Source organism: Euprymna scolopes, chromosome 24 (assembly GCF_053919585.1).
Source record: "Euprymna scolopes isolate OS-2025 chromosome 24, ASM5391958v1, whole genome shotgun sequence".
Classification (NCBI taxonomy): Eukaryota; Metazoa; Mollusca; class Cephalopoda; order Sepiida; family Sepiolidae; genus Euprymna; species Euprymna scolopes.
Window position 1 is genome coordinate 102,983,168 of NC_136505.1, and position 21,143 is coordinate 103,004,310.

Here is a 21,143-nt window from a genome sequence, read left to right on the forward strand (position 1 = left end):
ACCTTATCCCTGAAAAGACCAATGCAATAAGTAGGAGGAAAACAGTCAGCAGAAAGAGTTCTTCAAGTCTGCGGTTTTTAGAAAGAAGATACTTAGGTAGGAAGATGCATCATAATGAGGTACCTGAATAGCAAATCAATTAAGGCCGCTAGAGCAACGAGTCAATTAAGCTGAAACAAAGGGGGGAAAAAATCCTCATAACCTTGAAAATTAATATTGATGTAGAGAAAATGTTGAGCCAAAAAGAAAGCTTTGAGGAACACCAGCATTGATAAGACACGAGCCAGACTTAATTGCAAACTTCGATCAGAAAGAAAAGACTTAATAATGCCAAGAATGTTACCACTAATACCATAAGCCTGAAATTTGTGCAAACCGGAAGCCTTAAGTTTATATCATATCAGAGAGATTAAGCAACATTGAGCCCAGTCAACAACAGAACAGATGGGTGACAATTTGTGAACCGCCAGTTGCTATATGTGGGAGAATGGCAACATGTCTCTATAAAAAAAACAATGTGATTGGGGACTGTTTGTGAATTTGATATTTCCTAGAAACTTCCTCCTTTCGTGGAAGCCGGCTCAACATACCTAAGGTAAATGCCACACTAGGTACCAGTGCTATCTGAAGAACATCAATTACAATTTACCAATACTAATAATTGTCTAAATGGATATTTATATTATACTAGCATGGGTACCTGGTGTTGCCCAGATGTTTGGAGGTGGGAGTGAGAAAAAAAAAAAAAAGTGTTAGTAGGCAGGCAGGCAGGCTCGAACCTGTGACAGGAAGGCAGTAAAGGAAAGTAAAAGAAAACCTGACATCTTACCGCTACGCTACGACGTGACAGGAGGTGAAAAGCGTTCAAATTTAGCGATGTCAATCAAAAAGATGACTTGCAGAAATGGATGATTAAGTGAATGAGTTTTAAGTTAAGAATCATGCAAGTGCAGAAATGAATGTTGCTTTTATAGCTGGCTGAAGGCCAGTTAAGCTTCCCGCTTTCTGTCCGTTTTATTTATTTATTTGTTTGCCCACGATATGGAAAAAAACAGGTCCTCGCAAAAAGGGGGTTAACTCTGGCAGTGTCCAAATGAATAGCAATTGTCTGATATGAAGGGCTTCCCCCCACATTGATCAATTGCGTTTCTGGACATCCCGGCTGAGAAGGCCAAGCGATCGTCTTAGTTTCGCTTTATTTATATACATAAAAGGCAAAATGTGTGTTAGTGTGCGCACCTTTTTGTGTATGTCCGGCGAAGGTTTTTTTTGGGGTGGTTCTTGAGTTGGTCGCTCATTCTTATAACTTTTTATACACTACCAAGATAATATCTAAGATTTACGAAACGACTCGGCATGTATCTTTAATTTGGGCAACTTTTACGTGCGATTTTTGCCATATTTATTGGTCCACGCGTGTGTCTTTGGCTTTTCAGTATAAAAATGCGAAACTGAAACAAACCTTGGCGGCACTCGTGTGGCATGTCCAGAAAAGCAATAAGCGCTTTGATCAATGTTGGTGAAAACGGTCATATCAGACAATTGCTATTCATTTGCCCCCCCCCCCAAACAAGTTAGAGAGAAAAAAAAAACTGTTGCGCAGAAATAGTTAACTGCGGGAATTCATTGACCTTATTAAAATCGAGCACCTGTTTGAACTCATTTACTTTTCAATAGCTAAATTTAATGTCTTACATTGCTTCTGTCACCGTAGTGCAGTTGTATGTTGTCAGCCTATTGGCCTCAAGGCTCGAGCCTACCTGCCCCCCCCCCCGCTTTTCCTTTTACACCTACAAAAGATTTTTTTCCATTTTTAATGTTTCAATATTGAAATCACTGTTTTTTTTTTGTTTAACATTTTTTTTTTTTTTTTTTTTAAATATTATAAACAGGGTTAAGTTTCCATTTTTCTGCTTTATCCCCACCCCCAACATTCAGTCAATGCTGGGCACCCCCGCTAGTTTATATGAAAAAGACAAACACATGAAAGGACGGTACGGTGGGAAGTTTTTAAAAGTTTATCAAAAAGATTAAGATGACATCCGCTCACAAACTGGAGATATTACAATCTAGGGAGTATAAGGAAAGTTCTCCAAACTGTGTATTAAGGAGAAAATCAGACTGGGGGGGGGAATAGAGACGGGGAAGAAAGAAAAATAGAGATGGTGGGGCGGAGAAGAAAAATAGATTGAGAAGAAAGAAAAATAGATATAACGAGAAAAAATAGAAGTAAAAAAAAAAAAAACAAGTAAAAACAGAAAACTAATTTAAAGAGCAGAAATGCGTTTAATTGAATTTTATTCAAAGAAAAACAAAAATTTTGGTGGAGCACGAAAATTCTGTTTTTATGAAATCTTATCAAAAGTCGTTAAATATCAAGTAATAAACGTTGTCGCATTTCATTTTAAGTGATTTTAGAAGGGGGGATGAAAAGAAAATTAAATTAAAAACGTGCAAAAATGAAATAAAAAGGAAATAAAAAAAATGAATAAGTAAAAATAAAAAGAAAAAGGAAAAAAAAGAAAAAAACCTATTTGAATGTATTACTTTGCTATTTTAAAACATTTGTGTAAATCACCTTAAAATTATGGGTTGGAAAGGAAAGCAATTCCCAAGTTATCAGTGGATTAATCCAATCCATTGATTTTTGTTCAGAAATGAAGATTACGTGTAAATCCAGGGATTAAAAACATTTCAGTTGATAATCACAAAGTCATACAAATTTTCAAACATAATGAAAAAAAAACATTAGTACCTTTACAAGCATTTTAAGAAAAGCAAATTATTTTAGTTATGCATGATCAGGTCAGATTAAGTAGAGATGGCCAACCTAAAACTTATTGCAAGATTACAAGTGGCTCACTGAACACCAGAGATAAAAGGAAAAATAAGAACAGGCTAGCTCATGTTATCCCTGGAAAAGAAAGAAAAACATCTGATTTTGAGAAAATTTGGCAAAGATTAATTTTAATCCAAACCTCCACCCGACAACATAAGAATGGACCAAAATCTTATCTGATCCTTACTTCTCCATAGCATATGAGATATGAAATTATGCCATGCAAACGTTGATAACCCCAAAACTCTTCTGCTGATCAAGCTGAAAGCAACGTTTCTTGCTTCAATGCAAATTAAAAGTTGTTGAATTAAGTAGTAATCAAAGTTGAAGACGTGCAAACAGATAGAAAAAATAGAAAAGGTCCGAATCTTGAATTGTAACAAGTCGTGCATGCGTGGTCCCCCCCTCTGGTGCTGCGTGTGAGATGACACCACAAAAAATTAGTGAAGAAATGATGAATGTGAGAAGTGTGAAGAGCCAACGTTGCCTTGACATTTTCACCAAGTTTCAGAAAAATCTAATGGAATGGAAGAGGCTTTCATGTTATCTAAAAGATAACCGTGAATCAAAAGAGACCATATCCTGCTTGTCACTGTTGTCTCGTTTGCAGAGCAGAAACCAAAAGTAAAAAAAAAAAAGAAAAAAAAAAGCAAATAATCATGCTTCTAACCACCCTGCTTTAGATTTTAAATTTTATTGTTGAATTGTTGCAGAGGTTGGTACTATTCTGCTGAGCGCCACTGGTGGATGTGCGGGACGTATAATTATAGAGAAGACTAAAAGATACGATTATTTTAAGGAAATCGTATATGCCTTATCCCCCAGACTTTTTGTGGGGGATGAGACAAGCCTACCTTCAGGCTTCACATCACTGGATGTTGTGTGTGTGTGTGTGTGTGTGTGTGTGTGTGTGTGTGTGTGTGTGTGTTCCAAACTCAAATGTTTATTTTTGTCATTTATTTACTGCCTTTTTCCCCCAGGAGATGAGACACAAGAGTAAGTTTGAATTTTATGAAAATGTTTCATTAGAGAAAACAGGATTCAGACTTGACACACGCAGATTTTCAGTGTTATTAACCATTTAGCCTCCATCATACTCTTCAATATAGAATCCTAGCAGGTGTGAGAAGTTTTCTAGCAGAGGAAAGAGAGCCCACCTTCTTAGCAGCAACATTTGCAATGTCTTCTACATATTTGTTCTAATTTTGCCTGGGAATGTTACACCAAGCATTTTGAACGATGGATTTTCAGATCAAGGCATGGCAATCAATGGTTAAAAAGGTTTCTTATAATTGTTGACGGAAAGGAGTTTTCTCTTAGCAGCATTAAATGGTACCATCCATTTACGCTCACATTTCACTGCAGATTGGAGGTGATTTTCTAAAGATTCAGACATTGCCTCGTGTGTGTGTGTGTGTGTGTGGAGTCATCAAATATACCCATCTCTGACACAATTTCATCAGTGAAGAACTTGAGAATCTTTCTGTTTCAATATTTACGTAGACAGCACAATTGATACAGTTATTGTTGTCAGAATTGGGTACCACCTTCAGACCAGCACAATGAGTGGACGATCATGGCCTGTGCAGTGAAAGCATAGACGGATGTTCACATATGTATAATTGCTAAACATGCCGAGATTTTTTACACTTTAAACTAAAAATGGGTACAAAATTTTGCGACATAATATAAAAAAAAAAGATGACCATAGAAATCTTAAATGTTGGTCAGTTATAATCAAGATTGTGAATCAAGAGACCATATCCTGCTTGTCACTGTTGTCTCGTTTGCAGAGCAGAAACCAGAAGTCAAAAAAAGCAAATGATCATGACTAACCACCCTGCTTTAGATTTTAAATTTTATTGTTGAATTGTTGCAGAGGTTGGTACTATTCTGCTGAGTGCCATTCTAGTGGTGGATGTGCGGGACATATAATTATAGAGAAGACTAAAAGATACGATTATTTTAAGGAAATCGTATGTGCCCTATCCCCCAGACTTTTGTGATCGGTGTGTGTGTGTGTGTGTGTTCAAACTCAAATATTTAGTTTTGTTATTTATTTACCTCCTTTTCCCAGGAGATGAGACACAAGAGTAAGTTTGAGTTTTATGAAAATGTTTCATTAGAGAAAACAGGATTCAGACTTGACACACACAGATTTTTTAGTGTTATGAACCATTTAGCCTTCATCATATCGCACAATTGATACAGTTACTGTTGTCCGAATTAGATACTGATTTCAGACCAGTACAATGAGTGGACAATCATGGCCGATAACTGCTAAACATGTCAATATTTTCACACTTTAACAATCTAAAAATATGTACAAAATTTTGCGAAATAAAAAAAAAAAAAAAAAGATGACAATGGGAATCTTAAATGTTGGTCAGTTATAATCAAGATTGTTTTCTCTTTTAGATTCTCAGTGTTTGCTGCCCATTTGGCCGGTCAAGCAGACAAAAAAGGCATTCTTAACATGGAGAAAGCAGGAAGAGGTTATCAGGTTATCTTAAAGAACATAACCATGAATCAAAATCTTGCTTGTCACTTGTCGAGTCTGCATGTTGGATAATCCAGATCCTGGGAGTGACGTCAAATCAAAGTCAGTCAAAAACCTGGATTGGATGCCCGGGATCGACGTCTAAGAGGTCAAAATGTGGGATGTAGAATTCCCAAAGGTTGAGTCAGCAAGATTGACACACATTTCAAGGCAATGCATGTTGGAATGTTGATGTCATCTGGGCCAATAAAATAAAAAAGAAAAAAAAAATGGCAGACAACAGAGAGAGAAAGAGAGTGACGACGACCACCGAGCTATGCACCACGTTTATTCTCCACTACAGGAACATACCAATCCCACTCTGCACGCCATCATTAATGTCAAAACTGTCTTTCAGAAACCGAAAAGGTTATTTTGAATAAGCAAAATATTTTTAACAGATGTGATTTTTTATCGTCAACTAGTGCATACATATCAAGACAATAACAAATGATTTTTTTTAGAAATTATACAGACAGAAAAACATTTGACGATCGGCTGCAATGAATATATAACAAGCAGAGCCGAAACCAGAATTCAGAAAGTGCAGACAATCTTTAAACTTAATTTTTAATGTTGAGTCATCGCAGAGGTTAGTACTGTCCTACAGAGTGGCATTCTAGTGGTGGATACATAATTATAGAGAAGACTAAAAAATATGGTTCTTTTAACAAAATCATATTTCAAAATGTTGTCAATTCTATGCTAGAACTTGTTTACGGGTCAGCAGGTTTTGTCAGCTTAGAGAGGTTGTGCAGTGTATATTGCATCGGGTGGGTGGGGAGGCGCAGTAGATTGGATCAAATTGATAGAACTTAGAAAAAAAAAGTCTAAAGAATTCTACAGAGCAGCTTACCATTTGATAACGCCCGTTGTAACTCAGAGGTACACAATTCTCCACTTCGGTTGACATCGATCCTACGAAAATACGGAACGAAAGAAAACTAAAAATAACTGATGCAAATAATGTGTGATTATGGTTGGCAAAAGACTGATGGGGGAAAAAAGGAGGAGAAAGAGCTGAGAAAGAAATGACAATTTCAGAGACATATTATTGAAGAGAGAGAGAGAGAGACAAAAATAGGAAAGAGAGAGGGAGATGAGAAAAAGAAAGAAAAGACATTAATACACATTTATGATAAAAATGTTACACTTGTAATTTCTTTATACTACTCAAGCATGGAAAACTAATATAAACCATTGACGTAATCAGAGAGTGGGAGGGGGAAGAGTAGAGGAAGAGTGGGAGGGGGAAGAGAGTAGGGGAAGAATGGGAGGGGGAAGAGAGTAGGGGAAGAATGGGAGGGGGAAGAGAGTAGGGGAGAGAAAGAGAGAGAGGGTGAAAAATATTTAAATTTCCAATTTTGGATTTGAAATAAGACAGAAACCAAATTACATAGATTATATATATATATATATATATATATATATATATATATATATGAAATTGTTATTTCTTTGTGTAAGACGATCCATGTAGATTATGCCTGAATGAGAAAGTTTCTATCCTATTCTTTAAAGAACCCCAACATCTATTAAACTGTAGGATAGAAATAGCGAACAATTGTGTGCACAGGATAAACTTTACTCAAGTACAGCGATACATAAATAATTTTAAAATTGACAATAACAATAGAAAATAAATAAAAAATAAAATAAACACCCACACATATATATATATATATATATATATATTCATATAATAAATAATTTTATAAATAAAACATAACATCCAAAATACAAACCAAAACACAAAATAACATCTCTAGCTACACCTATGTTGAAAGTAGGTCCGCTTCCTACACACAAAAGATATCTACCCTTTCCATAAAAACACACAAAGGGAAAGGGTGAACCTGAGGTCAACTGTACCTTTTTCCTGTAAGTGCCCGATGAGGATGGGCGTGGTTACAACTAAGAAGCTGATTGGATAACTAGAAAATTCAATACCATGAATGTATATAAAAATACGCGATAACCAAAACTTTTTGCATAAGCCTGATGAATTCTCATGAGGATGAAACGTGGAATATTTTGTGTAGCTTAACTTGCCATACACATTTTCATAACTTACTACCTAGCTCTACCTATGTATTGAGCACTGTTGAAGTAAATACTGAAAATTTACACATAAATTAATGATATAATTTTATGTGATTAAATGAAAAAGTTACATAGACACACACTAGCAGGGAGACCCAACGTTGCCTGGGATTGAATGATGATTAATGAACATTTCACACTTCCATATTTTAATTATCATTGAATGCCTGTTCTAGTTCGGGACCAATCGCGGTACACTCAGAGGAAGCTTCACATGCCTCTCACAGTGACAGTCTACAATACATTCTGGTCTACATTACACTGTAGAGAACCTACTATTGATTTTTAAAAAACATCATATATGATGGTTTGAATACAAAATAAAAATGCAAAAGTCAAGAATCCTGCTTCAATTGTACTCTAAACAGAAACATTCATTTCGAATGTGCCCCTGTCATATCAAAGAACCTACTGTTGATTTTACATGTCGAGCCTTTTGGCTTGCGTGGTAATAAAACTTAATGCTCTTGTGATGTTAGGCTGTGTAAGGGTGTTAACTTTGGTAAAAATCACCTGTTCCTTCTTTCATCAGATTATTTGGATTATCAGTTATGAATACTTATACATACAACTTATCTAAGAACACTACCAGGCACATAAAGTACCTACGTGTGAAATTTCATAAAAATTAGCCCAGCTGTTTTCAACTTGACAGAGAATGAACTCAGACACAAAGTGCCTTTATATATATATATATATATATATATATATATATTTCAGAGGAAACATAATTTAAATTAAATACCAAAAAAAACAAGAAATGGGCAGGTGAAATTATTAAAATTTCCTTAAGGCCTTATCGTCTGACCCTCTAAGAGGAAACGTCAGAATGATAAATTAAAAGCTAAGAAACGAATGAGGGAAGAAGGGAATTTTGGTTTCAGTTGGAAGAACAGTGAAAAAAAAAAAAAATAAATAAATAAATAAAAAATAAAGTCTCACTGTTCAGGTGGTTTTAAATCAATGAATATCTCCAACTGATGTTTCAGAATCTTTTGTCTACACAGGCTAGGTCGAGAGTTGTTAATAACTAACGCCTCAATAATATTGAGATGATAGTTCGACCTCGCACTGTATAAAACAGAAAACCACCCATCGGAATATTGATTCGAACACCTATTTATACTCAACAGGTGATCACCAATGGCGGACTCATGAGCTTGGGAGTGCCCGGATGTTCTCGAAACCTGGTGTAGTCGAATATCCCGAGAGATATGTTGGGATATTCTCATTTCTAATATTTGGGATGTTTTGCCAACGTAGTCAGCTCCACACTGACAAACAAATTTATAAACAACAAAATTCTTTTGAATGGTTGGCAAAACATCTTTACGAAAAGAAGAGAAAAAGGTTCGAGTTGTGTAAACTACTCTAAGCATAGTAGCTGGAAAACAACGTTGAGTAGCAGAAGAAATCCTTTTAACAATATGAAGGCCATCACGACCCAACCATGGTAATTTTAGATAAATGGGACAACGTGATGGACCAATATGTTTACCACTATTAAATGTAGTAATTTTACGTTCAATAGTAGATTTTATTATATTAATGGGATATCCATTACTAAGAAAAATATTAGTGATTTCCCCAAGTTCCGTATCAAGACGGTTTGGTGAACAAATCATAAGTGCACGATGCGTAAGAGCGCTAATGAGGTTTATTTTTCTAGACTGAGGGGCAAAAGAAAACCAATTAAGATAGAGCCCTGTAAATGTAGGTTTTCTATATACGGAGGTCTCAAACGTAGTACCAACTTTAGAAACACGAACGTCGAGGAATGGGAGAGAGCCACAGTCCTCAACCTCCATAGTAAATTGTAACGATGGATGCAGGTTGCAAAGAAGACGAAGAAACTGTTCAGCTTCACTCCGTGAGGGAAAGCATGCAAAAGTATCATCAACGTAGCGTGTGTAGAATGCTGGCTTAGTAATTTTGGAAAATAATTCGTTTTCCAAAAATCCGATGAAAATGTTGGCTAGCGAAGGACCAAGAGGGCTACCCATAGATATCCCGTCAATTTGCCGGTACATAATGTTGTTGAAACTAAAGGAGACTGATTTAGTAGCAAGTTCCATCAGTTCAACGAAAATTCGTTCAGGAAATTGTGGAGATTTTGAGGGGCCACGGTATAGATAGTCAGCACAAATACCAATGGTTTCATCCAAAGGTATATTAGTAAAGAGACTATTAATGTCAAAGGAAGCCAAGAACTCGGTATTTTTAGATAAAGATAATTTTTTTGTATCTGAGATACGAATTGAAAAGAATCAGAGATACAATGGACCGAATAAAAAGAAAGCACAGGTTTAAGAAGATCAACCAGCCATTTACCAAGTTCATGTTGTGCAGAACCCAACATAGATAAAATGGGTCGCAAAGGAATGTTAGGTTTATGGACCTTGGGTAAACCATACATTCTAGGCCTTTGAGAGCCGATGGGTCGGATTCTATCATAAATCTCCTTAGAAATAAATCCGCTTTTATGAAGTTGAAGAAATTTTTTCTGGATTTTTATTTCCATACGAAAAGTATCATCATGGCTTAAATCACCCAAACGGAGAAATTTACTTTTATCGTCCAAGATTTGTAACATTTTGGAGATATAATCCGTTTTGTTAAGTATAACAACGCCCGATCCTTTATCAGGGCGAGAAAGATAAATGTCGGGATTAGACCTAATTAATTTTGCCGCTTCAAAATGATTTTTCTGCCAAACAAAATCACTAGATTTTGTATTTGTGGCAGAAAACCTCCAACCTAATTCGCCCAACTGAATTTTAACACTAGATAATTCATCAGTAGAGATAGGCGAATGGTGTTTTAATTGAGTATATAATAATTCAATTTCACTAAATATTGAAATTTTATCAACCAAAGGGGGAGGAATGCAAAACTGTAAGCCAGCAGATAAAACAAATTCTTCTGTATTGGACAAAACATGAGAAGAATAATTAAATATATGTTTATCCAAATTTGTTATAATCCCAAACTTCTTAGTAATTAGATTTTTTAAATATTTATCATAAGAAGAAGTACATTTATTACGGGTAAAATTATCGCCAATGGATAAAAACCTGGAAAAACGGAGTTTATCAAAGAAAGATAGTTCTTTCCAAACCCTGGCCCAAAGGTGTTTACTACGTAACGAATTATATGTATCGGAATCAAATAGGATTTCATCTTGTAGGAAAACACGTTGAACTGCCAATGTATTTCTACATTTAATTTTAGAAATACGATGACAGATATAACCGGGAGCAACATGATTTAGGCGGCAAGATTTAAGAAATTCCATCCTACACTTCAAAACGATTAACTTATTTTTAATACGTATCACTTTGTTTAACGTTTTGATAAATTGTGGGCTGTACTGACCTCGAAAATATGTAAGTAGATTTTTGGTACAGCAAAATGGAAGGAGAAATTTCAGAGGAAACATAATTTAAATTAAATACCAAAAAAAACAAGAAACGGGCAGGTGAAATTATTAAAATTTCCTTACGGCCTTATCGTCTGACCCTCTAAGAGGAAACGTCAGAATGATAAATTAAAAACTAAGAAACGAATGAGTGATTTTGTTTGGCAGAAAAATCATTTTGAAGTGATTTTGTTTGGCAGAAAAATCATTTTGAAGCGGCAAAATTAATTAGGTCTAATCCCGACATTTATCTTTCTCGCCCTGATAAAGGATCGGGCGTTGTTATACTTAACAAAACGGATCATATCTCCAAAATGTTACAAATCTTGGACGATAAAAGTAAATTTCTCCGTTTGGGTGATTTAAGCCATGATGATACTTTTCGTATGGAAATAAAAATCCAGAAAAAATTTCTTCAACTTCATAAAAGCGGATTTATTTCTAAGGAGATTTATGATAGAATCCGACCCATCGGCTCTCAAAGGCCTAGAATGTATGGTTTACCCAAGGTCCATAAACCTAACATTCCTTTGCGACCCATTTTATCTATGTTGGGTTCTGCACAACATGAACTTGGTAAATGGCTGGTTGATCTTCTTAAACCTGTGCTTTCTTTTTATTCGGTCCATTGTATCTCTGATTCTTTTCAATTCGTATCTCAGATACAAAAAAATTATCTTTATCTAAAAATACCGAGTTCTTGGCTTCCTTTGACATTAATAGTCTCTTTACTAATATACCTTTGGATGAAACCATTGGTATTTGTGCTGACTATCTATACCGTGGCCCCTCAAAATCTCCACAATTTCCTGAACGAATTTTCGTTGAACTGATGGAACTTGCTACTAAATCAGTCTCCTTTAGTTTCAACAACATTATGTACCGGCAAATTGACGGGATATCTATGGGTAGCCCTCTTGGTCCTTCACTAGCCAACATTTTCATCGGATTTTTGGAAAACGAATTATTTTCCAAAATTACTAAGCCAGCATTCTACACACGCTACGTCGATGATACTTTTGCATGCTTTCCCTCACGGAGTGAAGCTGAACAGTTTCTTCGTCTTCTTTGCAACCTGCATCCATCGTTACAATTTACTATGGAGGTTGAGGACTGTGGCTCTCTCCCATTCCTCGACGTTCGTGTTTCTAAAGTTGGTACTACGTTTGAGACCTCCGTATATAGAAAACCTACATTTACAGGGCTCTATCTTAATTGGTTTTCTTTTGCCCCTCAGTCTAGAAAAATAAACCTCATTAGCGCTCTTACGCATCGTGCACTTATGATTTGTTCACCAAACCGTCTTGATACGGAACTTGGGGAAATCACTAATATTTTTCTTAGTAATGGATATCCCATTAATATAATAAAATCTACTATTGAACGTAAAATTACTACATTTAATAGTGTTAAACATATCGGTCCATCACGTTGTCCCATTTATCTAAAATTACCATGGTTGGGTCCTGATGGCCTTCATATTGTTAAAAGGATTTCTTCTGCTACTCAACGTTGTTTTCCAGCTACTATGCTTAGAGTAGTTTACACAACTCGAACCTTTTTCTCTTCTTTTCGTAAAGATGTTTTGCCAACCATTCAAAAGAATTCTGTTGTTTATAAATTTGTTTGTCAGTGTGGAGCTGACTACGTTGGCAAAACATCCCAAAGATTAGAAATGAGAATATCCCAACATATCCCTCTGGATATTCGACTACACCAGGTTTCGAGAACATCCGGGCACTCCCAAGCTCATGAGTCCGCCATTGGTGATCACCTGTTGAGTATAAATAGGTGTTCGAATCAATATTCCGATGGGTGGTTTTCTGTTTTATACAGTGCGAGGTCGAACTATCATCTCAATATTATTGAGGAGTTAGTTATTAACAACTCTCGACCTAGCCTGTGTAGACAAAAGATTCTGAAACATCAGTTGGAGATATTCATTGATTTAAAACCACCTGAACAGTGAGACTTTATTTTTTTTTTTTTAAATTTTTTTTTTTTTTCACTGTTCTTCCAACTGAAACCAAAATTCCCTTCTTCCCTCATTCGTTTCTTAGTTTTTAATTTATCATTCTGACATTTCGTCTTAGAGGGTCAGACGATAAGGCCTTAAGGAAATTTTAATAATTTCACCTGCCCATTTCTTGTTTTTTTTGGTATTTAATTTAAATTATGTTTCCTCTGAAATTTCTCCTTCCATTTTGCTGTACCAAAAATCTACTTATATATATATATATATATACACACACACATTGTGAAAATAGCACTTAATGCAAGAACAATAGTCCGAATAATACAAATAATATGAATTATCAATCCTTATCTAAAAAAAAAAAAAAAAAAAAAAAAAAAATTGTTATCCAGTTTGTATCCATATAAAAATACGAAAATCAATTTGTTTCCAAGAGAAAATCCACTGTGACAGAACGTCTTGTCATTTTTCTAATGATCTTTATTTTACTGGATTTTTTTTCACGGGTTGATAAGTACTTGCGGTTTTTAACGTAAATTCAAATGAACATAGATTGGACCAAACAAAAATTTATTGATCAAAATAAGCACCATCAGAATCAACACTTTTGACAACGCAAAGCAAGTGTATTCATGGCAGTAATGTAAAAATTTTGTGTTATAGTGGTGATGATATCGCTTAGGTTTTTGAAGCATTTCTCATGCAGAAAATTGCTGAGATGCTTGAAAAAGTAGTAGTCAGTAGGTGAGAGGTCTGAAGAGTATGGTGGATGAGGTAGGGTTTTGTAGCCCAATTCGTTCAACTTCTGCAGCCTTGGTTTAGCAATGTGCGGTCGAGGATTATCGTGGAAGACAATTGGGCCTTTTCAATTGACTAATGCTGGGTGTTGTCGAAGTTTCTGATGCATTTCATCTATTTGCTGGCAGTACTTCACAGCTGCAAGAGTTTTGTCTGCGTTCCAAAAACCATGAGGAATGAGACCGGTTGCAGACCAGCAAACAGTCAGCATTACCTTCTTTTGGTGCAACTCTGGCTTTTGGAAGTGTCGTGGAGCCAAGTGTCGCCAGTTGTCATAAAGAACCCAGTTTTCATTGCAAGTCACAGCCCGATTGAGAAACGGATCATTCTTGTTGCATGAAAAAATGGAAAACGACATTTCATAACAGCGTTTCTTTTGGTTGTCATTCAATTCATGAGGCACCCATGTATCTTCTTTTTTTTTCCAATCTCTTTCAACTGGTTGAAAATCATTGTATATGTCATGTCTAATTCAGAAGCAAGTTCTCAAACAGTTATGCATGGATTGACTTCGACTAAGGCTCTTAATTGATCCTTGTCCACATCCGATGGCTGACCACTATGCTCACCATCTTCAAGATTTGTCGCTACCACAAAATTTCTTAAACCACTATTACGCTGTGCGTTCAGTGGTTCCTTGGCCAAAACCTTGGACATTGTGAGCTGTTTCAGCAACTTTCCAGCCTAGCTTGAATAGAAATAAGAAAATTGTGCGAATGTTTTTTTTTTTTCAATCTTGTATTCAACATTCTGAAAAGACGATTGTTTTAAAACGATTGTAATTTAAACGATTAGATGGAGCGAAAAACACCCTTTAAAATGATATATAAAGTAAAGGTATTATAACGAAGACTTATTTGAAAATACATCATTTGAAATCAAAATTTAAAAATCCACAAGAACCTCCTTGTTAATCTAATATTTGAAATCATTAAAAACTTTAAGGCTGAATCCAATTAAAAGGATAACGGCTCCACAGCATGGAACAAAACCTTTATTGTTCAACTCTTACAATATACCAGACAAACCTGTTCTTTTTGTGTGCGTGTGTGGGAGGGGGGGGGTCAGCTTTTATCTATGCCTGAGAAATAGAGTTCACTCCGTGAATTCAATCGATCCATTCAAATATTATTTTCCTAAACCAGTGCTATTGATAAAAAGTTTGCCATTCGTTTAAATCATTTTGTATAACTGTACCTTTGTACGCGTTTACATGCAGAGTTCATTGCAAGGTAACGAAAACCAGGAAAGAATTCAACTCAGTTTCAGTCAATAATAGTAAATAATTTTACAACAATTCAAGAAATTACCGTGTGTAACCTAACAAGAAAATGTTTGTTTAACTCTTGTAAATAAACTATTTTATTACTGCAAACATTTCAGTAAATATTCAACAAAACGTTAAAATACAACACCAGTTTTTTTATATAGCATCACTCATATTATTGTTCGATAGAAATAAGAATCATGTCTTCGGATGCTGATTCGTAGTATCAAAATTACAATTGAAATATAAATAATTCAAGACTGTGTTTATTGGTACCGTTAGAAAACGAATATATCCAACTTTATACACAAAAAAACAAAAAAAAAACAATGTAAAATCACACCCTTGAAATAAATATATTTTAAAATCCAAAACAAATATTAGAGATTCATTTTTTCATTAAAACATTTTAATATGAAGTCTCTAATTGAAAAATTTTCTGAAACACACAATCATCCCAGCAGCTCAAAAGAATCAGAAATAGTTACTTACAATAATTACTGAACAAAACTCGAAGCGAGATCATAATAATGGACATTTAGCATCATATAGCATTGAATATTCCAGCGAAATTTATATAGATTAACCTAGTAATTAAATAGCTTTGTTAATGAAACAAAGTTTTTTTTTTATACATTTATTATATATGACGGAACAATGCGTTTTTTTCCTCTTTCAAATGTTCGTCTTTACTTTTGTAAGCATGAAGTGTATATAGTTGTAGCGCCGAAGAATTTTTTTTCAAAATGAATTTCAAAATCAAGAGTTAAATGAAGGCGACATTTTGAATGTGTAAATTGTTGACCTTAGTGTGACCACTCTTTCTTTTGTCTCACAGCTAGAGATGAAAGAATTCACAAATGATGAGACATAGGTCATTCTAAGTCACCTCATATTTGAGGGTCGTAAAATAAAATTAGCCCCCCCCTCGTTCCTTTATTTAAAGAAATTTTATGGACTAGCGGGCGAGTGATTTACGACTTTTAGTCGCCCCCCCCCCAAGAAATTTTCAATCCACTGTGTGTGTGTAATATATACACACACACACACACTGTATGTATATTTAGGCAAAATTTTTTCTTTTAAGCATATTTCATTAAATAAAAGAAACGTTTTCATCTATTAATTCTATTCAAAAGTTTTGGGGAAATATATTTCATTAAATAAAAATAGACGTTTTTTGTCTATACATTCTATTCCTGATCCTTTCCAATTACCAAATAACAGTCTTCAGTTCTGATAGAAACTGGCTGATGTAATCGCCATATTTATCATAAGTCCAAGTACTATCCAATCCTTCGGGATAGATTAATCTGACTGGTTTTAAACAATTTATATACTTTTTTCTTCTCTTTGGTTAATTATTGTATTTTTTCATTTATTTATTTTTTTCATTGGATAATATAAATTGTTCAAAACCAGTCAGAATGTACAGATAAAAAATGCCTATTTTTATTTAATGAAATATATATTTCCCTAAAACTTCTGGCCTTGATAGAGGGGAGACTAAAACTTGCTATGGTTTCAAATGATCTGAAATAACAGCAAGTATTTCTTACATGTTATATCTCCCCTCTTTTGGAAATAGGGTACGATTATGAATATCGCCAGTATCAAAGAAAATCCTTATACAACTGAAATTTACTTTATATATGAAAACCAAAGAGGAGATATATAAAATATGAGAAATATTTGGAATCAAGTCTCCCGTTGCTGTTATTTCAGATCATTTGAAACCATAGCAGTAAGTTTTAGTCTCCCCTCCATCAAGGCCAGAGGTTTTGGAGAAATATCAGATATTTTGTAATTCATATGCAAAACTAGAAAAACAAATGACTATGATTAAAACATTTTATGGCTGTAAAAAAAAAGGTCAAAAATAGGCTGAGGATGATGGACAATCTCCTTAATGTGCGACTTTATGGGTAAATGTCATATAGCCCAGTATACAATTCAGGTCATTAACTTTCCAACGAGCTTTCATTTGTTAAATTCTGATCAATAGTCGCTGAGATGTCAAACTTTTAGAATTGCCAAAAAAGATGGTGTATATATATATATATATATATATTTTTTTTTTACATAGGCATAACCACATTATAAAGGCCAAGAGGCCACTCAAGGATAAGGGTTAAAGAGTGTACAGTAGAAATTGGACAATATAGTAATCATTAGCAATGAAAATTTGGTAAATTTGATAACTTATATGGAACGGCTTATCAAGAACTTATTTACGTTAGACTTGAACACAACCATATTGTAGTCAGCCGGAAAGCAGGAAAACGGAAGACAATTCCACAGGCGTGCAGTTCTAAGAAAGAAGCTTTGTTCATGGAATCTACGTTTAAGTTTAGGCACAGATAAACAGTGGGGGGAATTATTGATAGTGTTTACAGCTAGACGAGTGTTTCTTGTGAAAGTTTGGCGAGGGGGGACCATAGATTGAAGCTCAGTCGAACACTTTCCATGAAAATAACGATACATCAGAGACAAACTCGCAACATCTCTTCTGTGAGATAGAGGTTGCAAGGAAGAGAAAAGGACATCTCCTACGAGGCTACGAAGTCTATTTTGAACTCTATCAAGGCAGGACAAGTCCTTTCTAGCAGCTCCTGCCCAGATGTGGCAACAATATTCCATCTTTGGATGTATATATATACGAGGTTGGTGCAATAACAATCATTTTCTCACATGTTGCTTTCTTTATGATTTCTGAATTAATTTATTGATATATATATTATATAGCCATGTTATATCATTTTGAAGCACGTTTTTCACTATCGAATCAGGTTATTTGTTACCATTCTCAATCTCTTCATTTTTTTGCAGGCTTTTAGAGAGCATGGACAAAATTCAAATCCACACGATTTTCTTGTTCCAGTTCAAACTAGGCCGAAAAGCTGCAGAGACAGCTCGTGATATCAATGATGCATTTGGCCCAGGGACCACTAACGAATGTGTAGCATGTCGGTGGTTAAAGAAATTTTGCAGTGGTGACAAAAGCCTCAAAGATGAAGATGGTCATGGCCAGCCAACTGTGGTTGATAATGAACATTGGAAAGCCTTAATTGAAACCGATCCTCACAAAACCACACAAGAAGTTGCTGTTGAACTTGAGGTCGACCACTGAACAGTTGTTCGCCATTTAAAGCAAATAGGGAAGTCAAAAAAGTTGGACAAATGGATGCCGCATGAATTGAACAATAATCAAAACAATAGTTTTGAGGTGTCTTCTATGCTCCTTCTGCACAATAAAAACGATCCCTTTCTCGAGTAGATTGCAATGCGGAGTGGATCCTCTATGACAACCAGCGACATTCAGCATAGTGGTTGGATGCCGGAGAAGTTCCACAACACTTCCCGAAGCCGAAATTGCACCAAAAAAGGTTATGGTGACTGGTGGTCTGCAGACGGTTTCATCCATCACAGCTTCTGGAATCCGGGTGAAATGATTCCGGCTAAGTAGTGCCGACAAATGGACAAAATGCACCAGCAACTCTAACGTATATGCCCAAAACTGGTCAATATGAAAGGACCAATTCTCTTCCATAACACTCACCCGCATGTTGCTCAACTGACCCTGCAGAAGCTGAACGAATTTGGCTACGAGACTGCCTCAGCTGCCATATTCTTTGCACCTCTCACCCACCGATTATCACTTTTTCAAGCATCTCGACAACTTCCTACATGAAAAAGGCTTCAAAAGATGAGAACATGCCCAATTGGCCTTCAATGACTTCATCGCTTCCAGAACTTCGGATTTCTATGCTAATGGGATAAATAAACTCGTTTCACGTTGGCAAAAATGTGTTGATTCTAATGGTTCTCATTTCAATTAATAAACTTTATTATGAAAGGAGTTATGATCTTTTAAAGTTGAATGTTAAAAAACATTTTTGCACGAACCTAATATATACACACACACACAAACAAACATATACTCATAGTCAAATTGAATATTGAAATGCTCATATCTTTGGTTCTATGGGACAAAAATGCATAAAACTTTGCAGGTCTTTTCAAGATTATAATACTATTCTATGGTTAAAATTTTATGACAATTGGTAAAAAAGGCCAATAAAACATGCCCAAATTTGCCTACATTTGTATATATATATATATATAGTGTCCTGGCAGGCAGCTTCAGTTTTCTTCCCTGTAGCCCTGACAGGCCACTAATTATATATATATATATATATATATATACATACACACACACAGAGTAATATAGTAATGTTACTTTTTTAACACTTCACTAGTTTCCGAATAAGTTGACTTTCACTTTCTGTAAGCTCAGCTTCCGTGGTGCTTGCAGTAAATAATCAAGGTCTGCATTATTTACTACTTTTTCCGATCGGACGGAAATTTAATCCTCCTCAACTACCTTTTTAGTACTTAACTGAAGATTTTAATTTAAAAAAGCTTAACTAGTCGAACACAATTCACGAAAAACTATTCAATTATCCTGTTAAGTGTATCTAATTATACACTTATAAATAGTATCTTATTACTTAACTCAGGAATAAATGGGGTTTGGTGGATATGCACACAGAAACATGACAAATGTAAATAGACACCCATATAAACTTAGATGTTTATTTTTTTAAATAATTATTTAAACTAAAACGAAAGTATTACTATAAAGTACTAACACTTAATGCTTAAAACATCGTCATACTGTGCAAGAAGTTGTTTTATTGTAATAGGGGCACTGATGTGTGTGCAGCAAAGCATCTCACATGCAAATGACCAAGCTGTGGTGGGAGGTGACGTCACAGCGAAGTAAGAGAAGGAAAAGAAAAAAGCAGAGAGAAAAATGGCACCATGTGGCAAGTGATCGGCAAACACAGATCGGTGTGAGATAAATATGTGGCATGTGGGTGACTAGAGGACTTGGAAGCACGAGTCAGTGCGAGACCAATAATATAGGGGGGTGGGATGCAGGGCGATACACCATGGACGGTAGATGCCAGGAAGCTCCATTTTAAGGGGTTGAAAAAAAAAAAAAAAAAAAAAATTAAAGCAATAAAAGCTGACAAAAAAGCTGAAATTTTATACCCAAATGAGTTTTGGTCATAATGTTTTTGTGTTTTATGTGTGTAATACTGTTTTTAAACAAATTTTTCAAGTGCCGCATCAGTTTTATGTCCAATGAAAAATATTTTCACTTGAATACTCCTGCTTTATATAAAACAATAATTTCTTGAAAAGTTTCCTAGAATAATACATAATTCTTCTCTACCAAGTCCAGCTATCAGCGTTGGTAGCTGTGAGCGCTCTTTCTCGAAACTGAAGGTCATAAAGAACTACCTCCAATAAGCAATGCACAAGGCAAGGCTTACAGACTTAGTAGTTCTCTCCATAGAGAGGGAACTTGCCGATGGACTAAATTTTGATAGTTATCAATAACTTTGCCGGAAAAAAAAAAAAATAAATAAATAAATAAAAAAAAAATAAATAAATAAATAAAAAAAAAATAAATAAATAAATAAAAAAAATAAAATAAATAAATAAATAAAAAATAAATAAATAAATAAAAAAAAAAAAAAAAAAAAAAGAAAAGCGCGAAAAGTTTATTTATAAATTTTCAACCTACTTGATACCTTGCAGTAATTCTCTTACAAAAAAATATTGTTTTGTAGTATTTGCAAATTAAAATACAACTATCAGCGTTGCCAGTTGTGAGAATTCTTTCTCAAAACTGATAACCAATAAAATTAATTTAACAATTTTTTTATGATTTGACTTATACGTTCTGTTTTGAAAAATCTTTGGTTTTCTTTGATGATGACTGTACTGGTATACGAGAACTGTAGTAAGATTACAGACTGGGACTAATAACAGTAGACTAAAATCAGATCTTTCATTGTAATTCCATGTAAATAAATATTCTGAGGACTTTTTGGTATTTTGAAGGTCAGCGAGGAGGAGAGAGAGGAATCTTATGCCACTGTGCGAGAGGAACTTTTAAGACAACATGCAATCCGAACTAAAAAAAATAAAAAAAAAAAAAAAAAAAAAAAAAATGGTTGGACAACTGTGTGTCACAGGATGAGCTGCAGACATAGCAGCGGAAAGAAAAAGATTTAAAAAAAAACAAAACAAAAAAAAAAAAACAGGTTGGTGGGACAGTCAGACAAAGACGGACTAGCATAAGAAATTTGAAACCTGCATGGCGACAGTATAATCAGACATATCGACGCT

At 34.8% G+C, this 21,143-nt stretch overlaps 1 protein-coding gene across 2 annotated transcripts in view; it reads right to left on the bottom strand.

The window, feature by feature from the left end:
• Positions 1 to 21,143, bottom strand: part of LOC145246889 (programmed cell death protein 6-like) — a 111,638-nt gene that overhangs the window by 31,338 nt on the left and 59,157 nt on the right. The window contains exon 2 of one of the 2 annotated variants that reach the window (XM_080108762.1): positions 6,235 to 6,296. The exons of the other annotated variant lie outside the window; for it this stretch is intronic. Within the exon in view, the coding sequence (XP_079964888.1) occupies positions 6,235 to 6,296 (62 nt within the window). The remainder of the gene's footprint in view (positions 1 to 6,234; positions 6,297 to 21,143) is intronic. 2 annotated transcript variants of the gene reach the window in all.